The sequence below is a fragment of the Morone saxatilis genome, unplaced genomic scaffold (genome assembly GCF_004916995.1).
Source record: "Morone saxatilis isolate NCDOM2014 unplaced genomic scaffold, NCSU_SB_2.0 Contig6, whole genome shotgun sequence".
Lineage (NCBI taxonomy): Eukaryota > Metazoa > Chordata > Actinopteri > Moronidae > Morone > Morone saxatilis.
Genome location: NW_023340206.1, coordinates 6,392,344 through 6,408,902, shown reverse-complemented (window position 1 = coordinate 6,408,902; position 16,559 = coordinate 6,392,344). Strand labels below are relative to the sequence as shown.

The window sequence follows — 16,559 nt, the reverse complement described above, 5'->3', positions numbered from 1 at the left end:
TGGCATGAAAAATACTGTACGTTAGCCAGTAACCATGAAACCATGAAAAACAAGACCGCGTCATAATAATCATATCCTACCAGAGATACAGCGAAAGCAAAAACATCACAAACATCAATAACCTCACATTTACAACCTCTCACAGACAGTGTGGTCCTGTTCCAACTAACAGACATTTACACGTTTTATAGTATCACAATGTAGCACAAGCAGGCACTAGATGTGGCAAAAAAAAAAAAAAAAAGACTTCAGCAGACCTGGAGACTGCTTTGGTAAACATTTATCGCATGTAGACGCACAGACACACACAGTTTCACCATCAGCTTCCAATGCTAATAAGAGCTAAATATATGATTTCATCACCTTGTCTCTGCGCCTGCTCTTCACCTCAGCATTTCTCACTTTGTTTACTTGCTGGGAGTTTTTTCCTCGAAGCTGAGACTCTAACTTGACATCCATGTTAACACTCAAAGTGCTCCCTCAGAAGGTGCTAAGAAGCGTCTTTAAAAGACTAACTGCTGTCTCCTCTTCCCTCAACCTTTGAGCAGGACAAGGGGCAGAGAAAGAAACATTTTCCCTTTTCCACAAGGACATACTCTGTAAGGCTGAGGAAGAAAGAAAAAAGGGACAGCGGGTCCTTTGACAGCTTGCAATGACGATGTTTCTTATTAACGCTCAGGTGCAGAACCTGTAGGCCAAAACAAAATATTTAATTATGTGCCTGAGGTGAAACAACAAAATACAAATCCAACAGAGGCACATTTCACCAGCAGCCAACTAGACGTTATAAATAATAAACTAATTTACTTATGAGTGCTTTGTCAGTTTGCTGCTGTATGAGCAAACTTTTAATTGTAGCATTTTTTTTTAAAAGGAAGGATTTTCTGAGCTCAAGGTGAGCGGAGTGTGTAATCCTACAATTAAAGTGAAAACATGAAAATCCTGCAAATTAGAGGGTTAACAAAGAGCAAAATCATAATGAGCAGCTTAAAGAGCACATAATCTGCCAGCACTGTTGCCGCTTGCAGAAACTAATAAATGAGCAGGAACGGTTTGATTCGTAGCTTCGAAAAAGTGACACAAATGTTCTTTTAAAGGGGAGCACAATTGAGTCACCGCAAACAAGAGGTTACTATTTCACCGCCAGAAAAGTGACATTTATGAAAGATGACACTGCAGTTTATATTTTGTGCCGTCACTTCTTTTGTGTCCCGAGTCGATCGAAATGAGGTTTGCTGTTTTTTTTTTTCCTTCCTGTGTGTGCCGCCTGAAGCACCTAATGGGCTTCTTCTTGGGGGAGGTAGAGATAAGAGAGAAACCGACTGTGTGCATGGTCCTATGCCTTCGTCTCAATTGTTTTCAGTTTCAATTTGCATCAGGCATTGTTCTGGGGACAGGGTAAGAATTTGATTTCTCACCCCTGGAGGGGCATTTTCACCTCGTTTTTAAGGAGTCTGTAAACTTACTGTGTTATGGTAAAAATCTATTCTTTCAGAAGACATTCAGAGTTACTGAGGAGAGTCTTGCAGTGGTAGAAGTGCTTTTTATTTTTTCTTACCTTAAAATAATTAAAAGGAGGGTGCCAATTAGAGGCAGGTCTCCTTTACAAGCCTACATGTTTTGTCAATATGGACACATCGTTCGCTGACTTAGATTCTCCACATTTGAATCGTTCAGTTCATTTTATGGAAATTGTGAACACCCAAGTATCAGATGCTCAATTCATAATTGATATGTTATTCCATAGAAATAATATTCATACTGGTTTAAATAAAACAATCTGATATGATCTGATGAGCAAGAGTTGTGTGCAAAAGGAATTAAAGGCCTGTCCCATGTGGAGGAAGGTTGAGTTCAGTGGGTGAAGCAAATAAAAACTTGGGCTATTAATTGAAGTTTTAAGGTATTTGCTTACTTGCAAAGAGAGAGAAGAATAGCTATACGACTCTCGTGTCTGTACGTGTCTCTATGAAGCAACAGTTTGACAGGAAACAAGGGAAAAGGCTGGGTGGACTTTTTTTTAAACTTTGGACAGAGCTAAGCTAAGCTAAGCTAACTGCATACTGGCTGTAACTTTATATGTAGCATTTAGACATGACATCTAACTTTTGCCAAATAATTTTTTACCTTATAAGTTATTATATGAGCGAGGTTACTCAGAAGTTTTTGTACTGTTCCTTCATAATGCACATGGCCAGAGACTGAGATTTATTTTGTTATTAGGTAATACATCTACAGGCTATGAAATAAGAAACAACTGTGATTAAGAGGATTTTCTTCTTTATTCTTGCTCAGCCATGCTAATTGAACAAACTTAACAGTTTGCATTTTATTAAACTATCCCCCAATTTCATAATGTTAAAAAAAAAACTTTTGAATACAAATTTAATGGAAGGTGAAAGGTGCACAGACAGTGAAATAAATCCTGACTGAATCCACAAGGCTCTCCGTTGCACCAAGTGCTGGCAAAGATATGGAAATCACTCATTGTCTCCTGCCTTAATTACAAAAGCACACACAGAGTGGAGGCCGCCAGACAAAGTGTTTACTGGCGAGGCTCTGCTGGGATTTTTGTGTGCCAATTGTCTTACTGCGAGCCGAACTCCCTTCCACCCTTGCCACTGCCTGTACACTGCTCTCGGACAGTGCTTGTGTCTGCAAATCTCAGCTGTCACCCACACGCCATTGTCATTCATGTATTCATACGCCTCTGCAATGAAAAATTATTTTTTTTAAAGGAAGATGGTGGGCGGGTGATGGGGCTGCAGGGACAGGGAGTGCAAGGCAATGGGAGGACATGAAAAAGAGGACCGAACTTGAAAGTGATAGGAAATGACAGCGCTAAGCTGTCAACGTACACCGTATGTAGGACAAAAGTATTACATCACACTGCTTAACACCAATCCAGATATTTTTGTGCTGCAGAGGCAAACTATATCTTAACGGTGGTGTTAAATTATTTACTGCAACACTATCATGCGCATATTTTGGCATAAGGGAGTGAATTTATGAATGAAATCCTGAATCATTTCCATGAGAATTTTAAATTTTTTAATTAACATATCCTGTCATTATAATAATATCTATCATTGGACAAAGTCTGCCTTAACGCTGTAGACGAATATATGTATGATTCAGTAGGAAATTTGGGTATTTTTAGCTAACTTTGCACTTGCCATCTTCTCTTCAGAGTTACAGGAAACGTGGCTAAACAATGTATAACAGGGCAAAAGCCTGCATAAATCATCAGTCCAAACCAAAGTTAACACATAAAATATCCCTCTGGATTAGGTACTATCGCTAACTGCATCTTTACACACTGGTTTGTTTACATGCAAGGTCTGAATGTGTTCCCGAGGGGAGCTTATATCCAGAATTTAAATAAACTAGTTTTGTCTTTCAATACTATTACTGCTTTTTTTTTTTTTTCTATTACTAATGTTACTTTGTCCTTTTCTTGATTCCCCTTATCATAGCACCGTTTGAGCTCCATTCTTTAAAGGGAAAATGATATTTCAATCAAGTTTGTCGTTGTTATTATTATTATTATTAGAGAATTGAAGAGCTAAGATGTGGTGCATTAGTGGAGCCATTTGTCGTACGTTTCACAAAGGCAAAGCCATGAGATCTGCTCTGCAGGAGAGGGTCCCTGAGAAACACCTCGTTAGTCTAAGCCTGGAAACGGGGTCTTTGTACTTAGGTAATGCTCAGAGTAATTGGCAGCACTGAAGCGGAAGGCAGAGAGAGTACATAAAAGACACCACTGAGATAATTGAGCAGAAAAGGTGAGTTTGACTAAAGCACTTTTCTGTGCCATTTGTAGCAGGGGCAGACTGGAGCAACAGGCAGGTACCTTCAGCCTTTCATGGACGGACATTTTCTGCTAATTCACATCCGGATGTTAATGTCTGCATCAGTATTCAATATACATTTGTAGCAGTGGCGACAGGGGGATTTAAGTTCTGACTAAGCCTGTTTGATAACAGTTTGTTATACTGCAGAGTGGATCAACACGAGAAAATAGCCTGATTCTGAAACCAGGCTTTTTTATTTATGCGTGGCATGACGTTAAATTAAATTTACGGTCTTCAGATGTTTATCTTCGAGATGTTTATGTAAACCTGCACCTGCCCTCATCGGCCTGAATCACAAAGCGGTGCCGCAAAAGGTTCAAAAACAACCTGTTATTACTAGGAGGCCAGTAAATGCAGCCAAATGAATTCAATAAGAGCAAAACACTAAGCAAGAAAAAGCTGCACTAACTCCCTTTGATATATTTTGGTTGTAAGCAGGATTTTTTCTTGGTGCTCAAATATTTGAGGAATTTGGGACTGAACGATGTCCAAGTCGTTCAGAAGAATAATTCTGATAACAGAGAGAGAGAGAGATAGCCTGAATGAATGAAACAACATTAAACATGAAAGGAGCAGAAATCCATACTGATTCATTACTGAGTTAATGAGTCCTCGTCGTTCAACAGTATGTCTCTGTCAAAAAATTTACCTTTGGCACAGTAAGAACATGAAAACAATATTTACAGGTACAGAAGATTAATATTTTCTGGAGTTTTTCACTTAAATGTCCGTCTGAGCCAGTGAACAAACTACCATGACAAACGAAGCCACACAAAGAGCACAGGCACTTGATGTTCTCTCCAGGATGCAACAAAGCGGATGCTGCCAATTAAACAGAAGAAAAAGAACGTCACCAAACTGAAACGCCCCCCGACTCACATTCTGCAACCATGCACGCAGAATTTGATGGAGACCTTTTAAAAAGACTTCATAAACTAGGGCAGGGATATTACTCAGCGCGTGACTCACAGCATATTAAGATGAAAAACAGAAGATTGAAAAAAAAAAAACTGATGTGCACACAGTAACCGCTGCCCGTTAGCCACTGAGGCGACCACCCAGCGCTCCTCGAGGCTCAGCAGGTGCCTGTGGTGCTGACGGTGGTGTAGCTGAACTTGGACATGGAGGTCGCCATCGACGTGGCCATGGAGGTGGCGGTGATGCCGTCTTCTCCTGCCTCCCTCCTCCTGCACCAGCAGCACAGGCGGCAGAGCCGGTTGCGCCAGCAGCAGGCGAAGGTGGACAGCAGGGCCTTGCGGAAGCGCGTGTTCATGAAGCAGTAAATGATGGGGTTGACGCAGGCCGAGGAGTAGGACAGCAGGTGGATGAAGGAGATGGGTGCTCCTGAGAGGGTTCTGGTGGCCGAATTCAGGTCAAAGGCCTTCCAGGTGTTGACTGTGTACAGGGGCATCCAGCAGATGAAGAAGAGCGCCACGATCACCATCAGCATGCGGATGACTCGCCTCTTGGCCTGCAGCTTGGCCTCCGAGGCGTTGCTGCGGGGGCGCTCGCTTTTGACCTGGGTGGCGCTGGACGAGGCAGAGAGGGTGGGGAGCTCCACGGCGGAGGAGGGTTTTTTAGACACCTGGATGTAGCAACCATCGTCGTCATCGCTCGAGCCTGCGACAGCCCTTCGAACGCCGTTCTTCTGGCCTGTGGAAGGTCAGAAAAGTTTACAGCTGGAGAGGTTTGGCAGAATTCAGCATAATGTACATGCCAAAGATTAAAGGACCAGTGTGTAGGATTTAGCGGCCTCCAGCACCGCTCGTGTCTGTATTTGACGAATAATTAACAACAATAATAATAATAATAATAATAATAATAATAATAATAATAACAAAAGAACAAGCTGTGAGGTGTGTAGGATAAACTACAGTGAAACTCTCAAAAACACATAAGTGAAACAGTTGCTGTAATCATTTCTCTTGTTCATACTCGCCATTAAAATACCCCTTCCTAATACACTTCTGATGAAAATGATCTGATATGAGACAGTTTGAGTTAGACAAATTGAGTGGATATCTTCCAAACTTTGTCTTTTTAGTACAAAATGTCAGTTAACAACACACAGTTTTTGTAATAAAAAAGACTTACATTTGTCAAACTAAGGCTTTTGAAGCCTCAAACCTTCAAATAAACCGAACAAGTACAGTGGATTTTGTCCCCAATCACTTTCACTGAAAGCACATTATGAAAGGGGGGTCTTTCAATAGCAAGTGTGAAGGAGGAATTCAATTACAGCACGCACCTGGAAGTTCACCATTTTGCTGCATCACAAAGGAATAAAATGCTATGCTTATAGATTAACAAGGCTATTTCAGATCCCCTCAACCTTGATGAATCACACACAAGACTGGACTCCATGGAAACTGGTGCTCCTGATGCACACAGTTACAGCAGCAGTTACAATTCAGCTGAAGGGACCATATTTCAGATCTTTTTCACTTTTCTATGGGAAATGTGAACATAACTGAGAGGTGGTATATTTTTGGATGTAACAGGTGCAGAACCTGTGGTTAGCAACAAAATATGTCATTATCCGCTTGAGGTTAAACACCTCTCTTCGCAGTTATGTTGCATTATTTGTTTGCCTGCATCGCCTGAAAATGGGGGTTTGTGCCTCTTAGTGCCTATATTTAATTTAAAAATAACCTGCGTCATTATGGGCAGTTGTCATGTTTGACCAGACTTTAATTATTTAATAAATCCTGCTGTCTCTCTTTAATGTAAGTTACTGCAGCCTCATACAGATACATAAAAAAGTGAAATAGATGTTTTCATCCACACTATGAGTTAAATCAATGTGAGCAAAAAGCCTTTTTGCAGTTTGGATTGAATTTATGATGGATCTCACCGGTGGTCTCTGTGCTCTGGTTCAGCTCAAACTGAATGCCTCGGTAGAGCTCTCTGGAGATCAGACCGTAGGCTATAATCATCACCACTCCTGGGACGAAGAACAGAGTGAACAGCAGCAGCACATACCTGAAAAACAGCCAGAATGGGAAAGAGAGTCAGAACTACATCTGAGTTGGAATCAGGCCTCAAAAACAATCAAACACATCAGATTCTCTTGCTGCAGGCTTGCGAAACGTCCTTATATATGTGTCTATATATTTATCTCCTTTGGACTGTTTTTATTTACAATTCGGGGCATTTATGCTGATGCCATGTTTGCATATATCTACAGATTTTATATGCTGCTGAAAGTTTACTTATCTGCTGCTACTTAATACCTCCTCCTGTTACACCACTGTAACTCCTTACATTAGGCCGGAAACAGAAGTCTCGCTCAAAGGGTAAGTCTTACTCTGAAATCTTGCGTAAGGTGAGTTGTTGAGACGGCAGTGGAAATGTCACTCAGTAAGTCAGCCTAGGGTTACGTTGCAGCCTTTACAGCCTGTCTTGTGGCGGCTGGCTGGTGGGCGATCTACTGGATCAATTCCAAAGACTTTTTGTACTCATTAGTCATTTAAAATATGTACAAAAATAAATGAATACCTGAATTACCCTTCAAAACTAGCTCTTATGTCCCCTATTTTATCAAGTGAACATTTGTATCTTCCCAACCTGAGGACACACAGTTCGCTGAGTTGAGGCGGGCAAGTTCGACCAGTAGGACCAGTTAGCTGCTGGAGCTCTGACACTAAGAGACAATATTTTCTTTGAGGTAGCAAGTATCCTGTTAACCCAGGGAAAGGTTTTCAACACAACCTTATCAAACTGTTCTGTTGACATATTGACAGTTAACAATAACACACTGAATATTGACACACACGGTAACAATTGGACCTCATGGATACAATGACAGTGCACGCTTCTATGTAGGAACACAACAGAAAGAAATATATTAATTTTGCCAAATACACATAGTTATATAGTAATATGCTGTAATGTGACAATCTGCTGCTCCAGGCTGTGTACTCGGCTGTTTTCTGAGCATAAATGTTAAATTTTTTTCTCACACGGAAAAAACAACGATCATGGCTCTCTCGGGGTGCCTGGATGGATAACACATCAAAGAAAAAAAGTAGTAGAAAAAGTAGTAGAGTAGAGTAAAGGGCAAGAAAACTGAACAAAATGTTGACAGAGGGGAATTTTCGAGCAGCGCACAGAATTCAAAGGGCTCAGAGCTGCTAGTCAGTTTCTCACCATCTGTATCGGACTGCAGACACAAACCTTCAACGCTGCAGCTTTGTTTTAACATGCAGTAAAGTGCTATGAATGAGCTGCATAAGAAACCTCCTGGGATTATAACAGTCTCACTAGACTCACTATCAGCGAATAAAATGAACCTTTTTACATGGAATGAAGGCAGAGTGATAGAGAGAGGAGAAGGGAAAAGTAGAAAGAGTAAGCCATGAATGAATAAGATAAAGAAACTGTACAGATGTTACTTTGATCGTAATAAATCTTTACCATCTGCAGCCACGTCCCCCTTTTGATTCATCGTAATCAGAGCACGCTCCTCTCAACCACCGATGGCCGCGGCGCACATCAGTCAGCACATGAAAGCGGCAGCAGAGAGGAAGAGGCCAGGTTTCATTCATTCTCTGATATTCTAATGTCTTCCTGGACAACCCTCTGAACTCTGCACAGCCCCTCTCTTTCACTTCTCTTTACATATATAAAAAAAAGAAGGCTTCAGTCACAGCCTCTCATCAGCTGGCTGTTTGATACTGCGGGAAATCTGTTAGACAAAAGCTGTCAGGAAGTGAACACGTAGGAGTGCGGGAACACACTGCTGGTGGTTATCTGTGCTTGTTTTGCCTCAAGGGGGAAACCCAGATGGATGGAGCTGAGGCGGAGGACCACATGGAAAAAAACCTGATGAATATTCACATGTAGCTCCCTCTTTGGACTGTTCCCACTTCACCTGAATGCATGTTGCAATGTTTTTAGGCAATTTTGTAGCGATGAAATTGTGAGAGAACTTTAAAATTGAAATGGTTCTATTGTATTTAGTGTGCACTAAATACAATAAGGTATATCTAGTGAGCAATAAACTTAACGAGCAGCATCAAGGGTCATCGGCTGCTGGACTGATAATATACGGTCCAGCCCCTTGCTGGGGGTTGCCTGAGAGTATAACGACAGGGACTACTCCTCTCATATATTCACATCAAAATAATTTTGTCTGTGGTTGAAGAAATTCATATCATAATAGCACAATAAATTCTTGCAAACAATCAAAAGAAAGCTGTGAACCAGGCAACAAATACTTAATGCTGATCTGATGTCAAATATATACTTAAATGTAGAAAAAGTGTAGGTTACGTGTGCACTGTAAGCTTTCTAATCTAAATAGAATTAAATATTTATCAGAAAACGTGGTTGAGACAATCATAGACCAAAATTAGTCCACTAATATCTGCACTTTAGTCCAGAATGACATGGGATGTTGAGCAGTGCACTGATCAGAAACCTCAGACTCATACAGGGTCTGGTCATATTAAAATTATTTTGTATCTAGTGAGTTAATTTGCCTCAGTGAATGAGATTATTCATCCTCCAGTCTGCGTAAAACTGTCCATGAAGACACCATGCATAAGAATAATTACGCATAACAATCTAAAATCATTAAATTTGACTTTGACTTGACAAAACTGGTTCATTAACCACTTTATGGCTCTTACGTCTCTGCTCATCATCTCAGACTGCGATTTCAGTCTAAAAATGGATGCATCGGTAACTCTATGCTCTGCTTCATTATGTGCAAAAAAAAAAAAAAGGTGCCAAAATCGAGATGTCGATGAGAAAGGTGTTATCTCCTTCCAATCTGGGTTTTAACCCCTAACCGCTGCGTAATTTAAATGACAGCCATGATGGTTGAAGGAGAAAATGTGAATTAAAACTTGAAAGGACCTCGTACTCTGTGACACATCTGGACTTTTGACATCTGAGCCCTGACTTTCTTCCTCCTCATCCTCCTCCTCCTCCTCCTCCTCCTCCTCACCGAGCAGACTAATTAACTGGTCTCCCACTGCCTCTTCTTTTCCAGCGAAGCCTTACAGTTTGATAGGCAGTCGGAGAAAAAGAGAATTCTTCAGAGTGTTCGACCACAAAAGGCTGTCAAGTAGAGCGATGTACAAGGTTTTGCCATATTCCGCTTCTTCTTTGTTTTAATTGTGCCATCCCGCAGGACCAGAAAGTTGTTTATTATGGACAGATCTATGAAAATCCCTGAGCGGTGTATCCCAAGATGCTCAAACATATCTTATCCTTAACTGCTTATGCATCCACTTGGGGAGCTTTTTAACAACAAAGCAGCATTTTTTGGTCCTCAGAGGCGTGTACATGAATGGATGACTTTCCTAACACTGAGCAACCCAGACTGCAGCCCGCAATCGTTTCTCTCCTGGTGTTTTTGCAAAAACTTTACTCTTCCATCCTTTACAGCATACAGTCAGGACCAGAGAAAACAATCAAAATGGTACCATGAAGCATCATGCAGTATCTTTGTAATGATGAAGTCTGTCCCAGCTCCTCTGATTTTTTTGGTTCGACCCCTGCTATGCTAGAAAACGGATCCATTTCAAACACTCTCTAATTATGCCTTAACAGGAACTGCCTGATCACCTTTCTCATCATAAAATAAAAGTCTCCCACTTAATGATTTCATTCATTTTCCAGACACCACCTCTGGAACCACCTTCACAGTTGCAGCCCAGGGGTTCAAGCCTGAAAGGGCAAGAATTTATGAGCCCTCGCTCCATCATTATCTATACTCTTTATCCCTCGCATATTTCTTGCTGGTTAGGTAGAGAGAGAAAGGCTCAGTCACACCAACAATTCAAATTTCACAATCGATTTTTTACTTGAATGGAATCACCATAATAAAGGCATTTGCCTGTGGGGGCGAAGTAAATCTACACAAATCTTTTGTGTCTTGACAGCGCTGACCTTTGAGTTCAAAATGGCAGAAGCTGTTGTAGCTTATTAGCCGTGTTACACAATCCACTTATATTTAACCTCCTCTGTTAGAAAGAAAGCGACTCAAGGAGGAATGGTTTGCAGATATTTACGAGACAGGAGTTAATGGTACTAATATGTCTTTTAAATAGCTTAGTAACTTATTGTCCCATGAGCAACTTAGCTAACAAACAAGCTAGGGAGACTCAAGACTAGAAGGTATTGAGTATATATATTATATAGTATTGAGGTTTTGTAAAATATAAATGAAAAGGCGTCAGTACTCAATGTATAATGTATTTTTTCAGTAACTGGTCATCCCCATGTCACCAATTCTTTGTGCAACTTTCTAGTGTGACCGGGCCTTAACTCTGATTCTCCTTTAACTGCTTTATACTGAGTGTTGGCTTGTGACACAAACTATAAGTGATATAAATATATATATATACACACACACTATAATATGACAGATAACTACATCATTACACAGAATACTGGAACGCTGAGATCCATTTTACAGATACACATGTAAGCTAAGCCATTAGCATTGAATGCATTAAGTTGCACATAAGTTACAAAAATTATACAAAGTGAAAAACATGAATTAACTAGAATAATTACAAACACACAGAGTAATAGAAAGCTGTTTCAATGTACTGCTCGGAGAACCTCAGAGGCACTGAGGATTTCTGCAGGAAATTTGAGCTATATTACCAAAATGACCAAATCCGCATTCAATCTATTCTCCAACTGTGAGCAATCAGTAGAAAGTGTGCTGCTCAAAAATGAAGTTAGTTTCTGCTTGTCATGGTAATGCATATGTAGATTACACAATTACACTGAATGTAAATCAGAACACATTTGTAACCGAGGCTGAGCAGATTGTATTCAATTCACTAATTGACTCCAGCTATTCATCTTGTCCTCACTCATCCCTGTCGAGGTTATGGAGGCACGTCCACAAAATTATTGCCATGCATGTGAAATCTTTAAAAAGGTTTTCACAGACTTTGTGCAGAGTTTGTCCATTCAGACAGGCAGCTGTCATTACAGCAAGCCTCATCACCCATCAAGTCATGCATGCGAGACAGATGTTTTTTCCGTCTAACATTAAAATCAGATTACAGAAATGATTGATGAACTAATAAATGACTGATGGTTTTCCTTTATCCAGGCTTTTTTTCACTTTTTACTTGCTTATTATAGGATATTGTGTTACTCAGTTTGAATTAAGAATAACTACATATACGTAGCAATCTCATAATAACAATATATTAGTATGGATGTGCTTCCCTGACAAGAAGTAGTCCCATCAGTACTTACCAGGTCTGTTCAACTTGCTGGCTGGGCCAGTCCAGGCGACACATATGGCCCACAGTACCGTTTGTCTTGGAAAAAGACCTGAGGACACTGAACACCGGGTAGGGCACCATGATTAGCAGCGACACCACCCATGTGGCAGCGATGACGCGATAGGCATGGGATCGGGTCTGCCATGAGCGGGACTTCAACGGGTTACAGATGGCGCTATATCTCTCGATGGCAATGGCCACGAGGCTGAAGGTGGAGATGCTGACGGAGATCCCTGCAGAAAGAAAAAAAAAACGAGAAAACACTTAGAAACTGGTCTGTTACCAAATTTCAGTCCAGTATTGACTCCTTTTAGCTGTTGTAGTAGTGTACAGTGAGTTTATCAGAGCTTTTTTTGAGGCTGATAACGCTGTAAGAGCAGTGAAAGTGAACCAGTGGGCTGGAAAACCAAAATAATGAGCTGAAAGACGCCAAAAAAGTTCTTTAGATCTGAGGGGAGCTGCTGAGCCAGGCAGTTTTGTCACTCATCTTTCACATACAAGTTGTCAGTTTATGACACAAACATGACTGACATGACATGTCTGCTTCAGAGTAAAAACAAAATGCAGAATATAATCTACCTCCTCTCAATAATGTGAGCATCTCTGCGATAATCCAGGACACTAGGTCTCTATAAGGTTTAACACAAGTCAAATTCTTTCAGAGACAATCCAAGGCCAAGTTGTATTTGCATTTATGAATATGCATAATCTGCAGAGGGGTTCAGTCAATGCATATAGTTCTGAAGGTGAGCTGGGGTGAGACAAATAGCATTAATAAACCCATACCTAGCAGCCACAAAGGAGCCCCCAAGGAATAAATTCATCACACTGATCCTCTGTTGCTACGAGAAGCTACAACCTCAATCCACCGTTTCGCTGTCACATATTAATCCCCATTCATTGTTCCTTTAGGACGGAAGAACATATCCTGTCTAAACCATAGCTTTGCATTATCATTCAAGGGAGGAAGTCATTATGTATACTCCTATGAACATGGTGCAATTCAATCTACAGGAACCTTGTTAAGTATTTGAGTGGCGGACTGCTCTATGGCTCGGCTGAGAGCAGACGTTCCTCTGTGGGATCAGGCTTTGGCAACGGTCTCTCCTGCAAACCAATGATAAAATCTTTGTTACTTGTTTCTTTGTTCCTTTGTGATAAGCTTTGTTATCTGAAGTTAAAAGATAAAGGATTAAGTGTCTATTATCAAGTGCAAAACCTAAAAAATATATGTGGATTGCAACCTGGAGAAGAAAGACAACTGTGTGGATATTCAGAGTGGGATTTGATGTGGAGTCTGATAGAAGCAAGAGAACAGCTTTATCTTATCCTGCGCTTACAGAACAAAGGAGCTGAGTTGTAGGGATACTCCGGAACAAAGAGAACATAATTGTCAGAAAAAGACGTCTGAATGCCTTTTATGCTCTGTGAGTAGTCGGAGAGACTCCGCTGTGCATTATTAAAAGCATTTCAGCTGCTATGGTGACATTAAAACCAGACAGGATACTACATCAAACCAAAGATAGTTACATATTGTAACTCTAATTCTATGTTCACTGACACAGCCGTCAACCTGGGCTTGGAGGCTTAGCACAGGGGTTTTCAATACTGCATGAGACAAAAGAGACGGGTACATGGCATGTTCTAAAAACAACAGGAAGTTAGCTGTTGCAGTTTGTCCCACTTTTCGATCTCTGTGCCTCTCTGTTTACCAAATTTCAATAAAAAAACGCACTCTTTCTCCAAGTTATGATGCATGTATTTTTAGATTCAGTGGGACTTAACAATTTCCGGTTATATCATTATCTCCAGTGACAGTTATCATCCAGAATTAATGTCCATATATCCAAAAATAATAGCGTAAAATACACTTCTTATAAATCCAGAACTTGCCTGAGACACTGCAAACAGGAACTGCTAATAGCTAATTCAGCATACTTTTGCAAAAAATATAGACAGAAAACAGAGCTTTAGTTGAGCCACGGCATAACTCACCGAATCCCCAGCAACATTATAGGGATTGATTGATACACTTAGACCATTGTTATCGACGAAATAGAAGTAAAACAAAGAGTAATATTAATATAAGGTTTTTTGAACTGTATACAGTATACCCACAGTGTTTAACTGGGCTCTAAAATTATGTATTTATGTGTTCACTCCACCTGTCATCACAGAACGAGTGTTACAATTTCTGTTTTTGTCATAGAGCCCTCGTGTCTGTAGGCTCAGTCTCGTCCTGATGGACTGCTGACCACCGCACACAACCGGTCAGCTAGAAGAACCACCTCCAGCTCTGGCTGAGCAGAAGGCGGTGGGTGGCACAGTCAACGCACACACCGGTACTGTAAGAGTCTCGCACAATAAGTCTCTCACACCCACACATCTCTTTCAAGTGCTAACACAGACACAGAGAAAGACCGAATCACACACACACGGGGGGTTTTCTTTTGTTGATGCTTGAAGGCGGTCATACCCAGCCACAGGGCCAGCTTACAATGATTGTGGAAATGCAGTACACAGACAGGTAGGGATTTCGGTCTATTTCTCTCTTCTATCCAGCATAGCAGGGAGGAGGAGGATGATCAAAAAGAACAATAAAAGTAGGGAGTAGAAGAAGAAAAGGAAGAAGCATTGTTTATATAGCAGCTCTGTAAAGTGCTTTACTGACAAACACACACAGTAGGATTACAAGATAAAGGGAATTATAAAGAAAGCGGTAAAAACAACTGTAGGTAAAATGCAGATAAATATTTTAAAAGAAACACTATTCAAGGCCTTTGCATGGAATTAAATTTTAATGGAATAGTTTGACACTTTTGGGAAATAGGCTTAATTGCTTACTTGCAGACTTAGACAGTAAGATCTATAGTACTCTCATGTGCAGTAAATATGAAGCTACAGCCACAAGGTGGTTATCTTAGCTTAGCAGAGAGACTGGTAGCAGGGGAAAACGTGCTCACCAACGCCTCTAAAGCTAAATAGTATAAGACACTGACACATATAGAAACTGCAGCAAAAAAATATAATAAACATATTTAAAAGTGAAAGTATTTAGTATAAAGTTATTTTAAACACGACAATGATTTTGCGAGGTTGAACTCAAGTAAGGTGCTGTTATCATTACAAGGAGGCGTGTTTTAGAAACAGGAATGAAGAAACAGCATAGTCATCTTCGCCACCAACCAGCATAAAAACTGCATGAGGAGTCAGGCTATATTGCCTTCTTATGGAGCCAACCACCATAAGGTAGAATTAGCTCATTATATTTGGCTGAACACGTGTTTATGGGCAAGTTCTCAGTGCACAGACACATGAGAATGAGTGGCTCAGCCTACAGAGCCCCATTAAAGGGTGAAGCCTGTGTGAAATAGAGCCACAGGTTTTCAAGTGAGTGATGTTTTCAAACCCTACACTTATGAAGACTGATAGCTGGGAGGTTGTGCACATTCATACTGAGAGGAAGTGCACTTCCAGGTGATGTATGGCCCTGACGATGGGGATTTGAATTGATGACACAGTTACAGTAGGCAGACAGCACAAAGAAATTCAGAGCAGACCGATGTGCTTCTTTGTCTGAGGGATCAGATTCTTGTCCACGAGCACCAGGCCAAAATACATCAAACCTTTCAACATTTCAGTCCAGGTCCACTTGACCATCTGTTTTATTACTGCCAGGGAACACTGATCTGAGATTAGCAGCAGTACTGCTGGAACAATTTGTTGGCCCTCTAAAGAAGAGTTACGAGATCATGGTGTAGTAAAACACACTTTAAACAATACTGCAGCAACTGCATATAGATCATGCATTAACTGTATGTGCATTGAGCAACAGTGCATTAAGACACAGCTGCCTTGTTCTTCTAACTTGTGAAACTGTCACAAGCAGCAAAAAAGCCTCAAGACCAGTAAGAGCCTTAAACCTCACTTTACATATGACATTTAAATACAATCAGCTCCTCAATATAACTGCTGCTGGCGTTGCTACATTTTCTGTGCCTATATAAAACGGAGCGGACATTTCCTATTATATGCACGTCTCGTGTACCTCAGTTATTTCTGCATTGTTCATTCAAGTTGAGTTTTCAGACAGCCACGCTGATCAAAGCTTCACTCCCTCACACTCGGTGCAGTATTGAGAAGTTAATGTCTGATTGTGGACAAGGTGCTGCCAAGGTAATTACCAGTCAACTAACCAACTAAATGCTCACATTTTGCCCCAGCGCTGTATCTTCCATTCTCGGGATGAAACAGAAGCTCTAATCCTTTCTCTTGTTCATTAAACCCGAGGCGGGCGAACGCTCAAACACAGTAGGCTGCTTGATAACTGGCTTTTGAACGAATCTGTGAAGTTTGGAGTCGAGGGTCTCTCAGCGCTCCTCAACCTGGGAGAGGAGATTTACATTCCTAACCTAATTCTCCGAGTGTTTGGTTGAATGTAGCT

At 40.8% G+C, this 16,559-nt stretch overlaps 1 protein-coding gene across 1 annotated transcript in view; it reads right to left on the bottom strand.

Moving 5' to 3' along the window:
* Positions 1-1,249: 1,249 nt before the first annotated feature.
* The window catches only part of si:dkey-1h24.2 (uncharacterized protein LOC100137117 homolog), a 31,351-nt gene continuing 16,041 nt past the window's right edge, over positions 1,250-16,559 (bottom strand). Inside the window, exons 3-5 of the mRNA XM_035677621.1 lie at positions 12,087-12,348; positions 6,709-6,836; positions 1,250-5,507 (exon numbers count right to left, since the gene is read on the bottom strand). Coding sequence (XP_035533514.1) covers positions 4,930-5,507; positions 6,709-6,836; positions 12,087-12,348 — 968 coding nt within the window. The 3' untranslated portion in view covers positions 1,250-4,929. The remainder of the gene's footprint in view (positions 5,508-6,708; positions 6,837-12,086; positions 12,349-16,559) is intronic.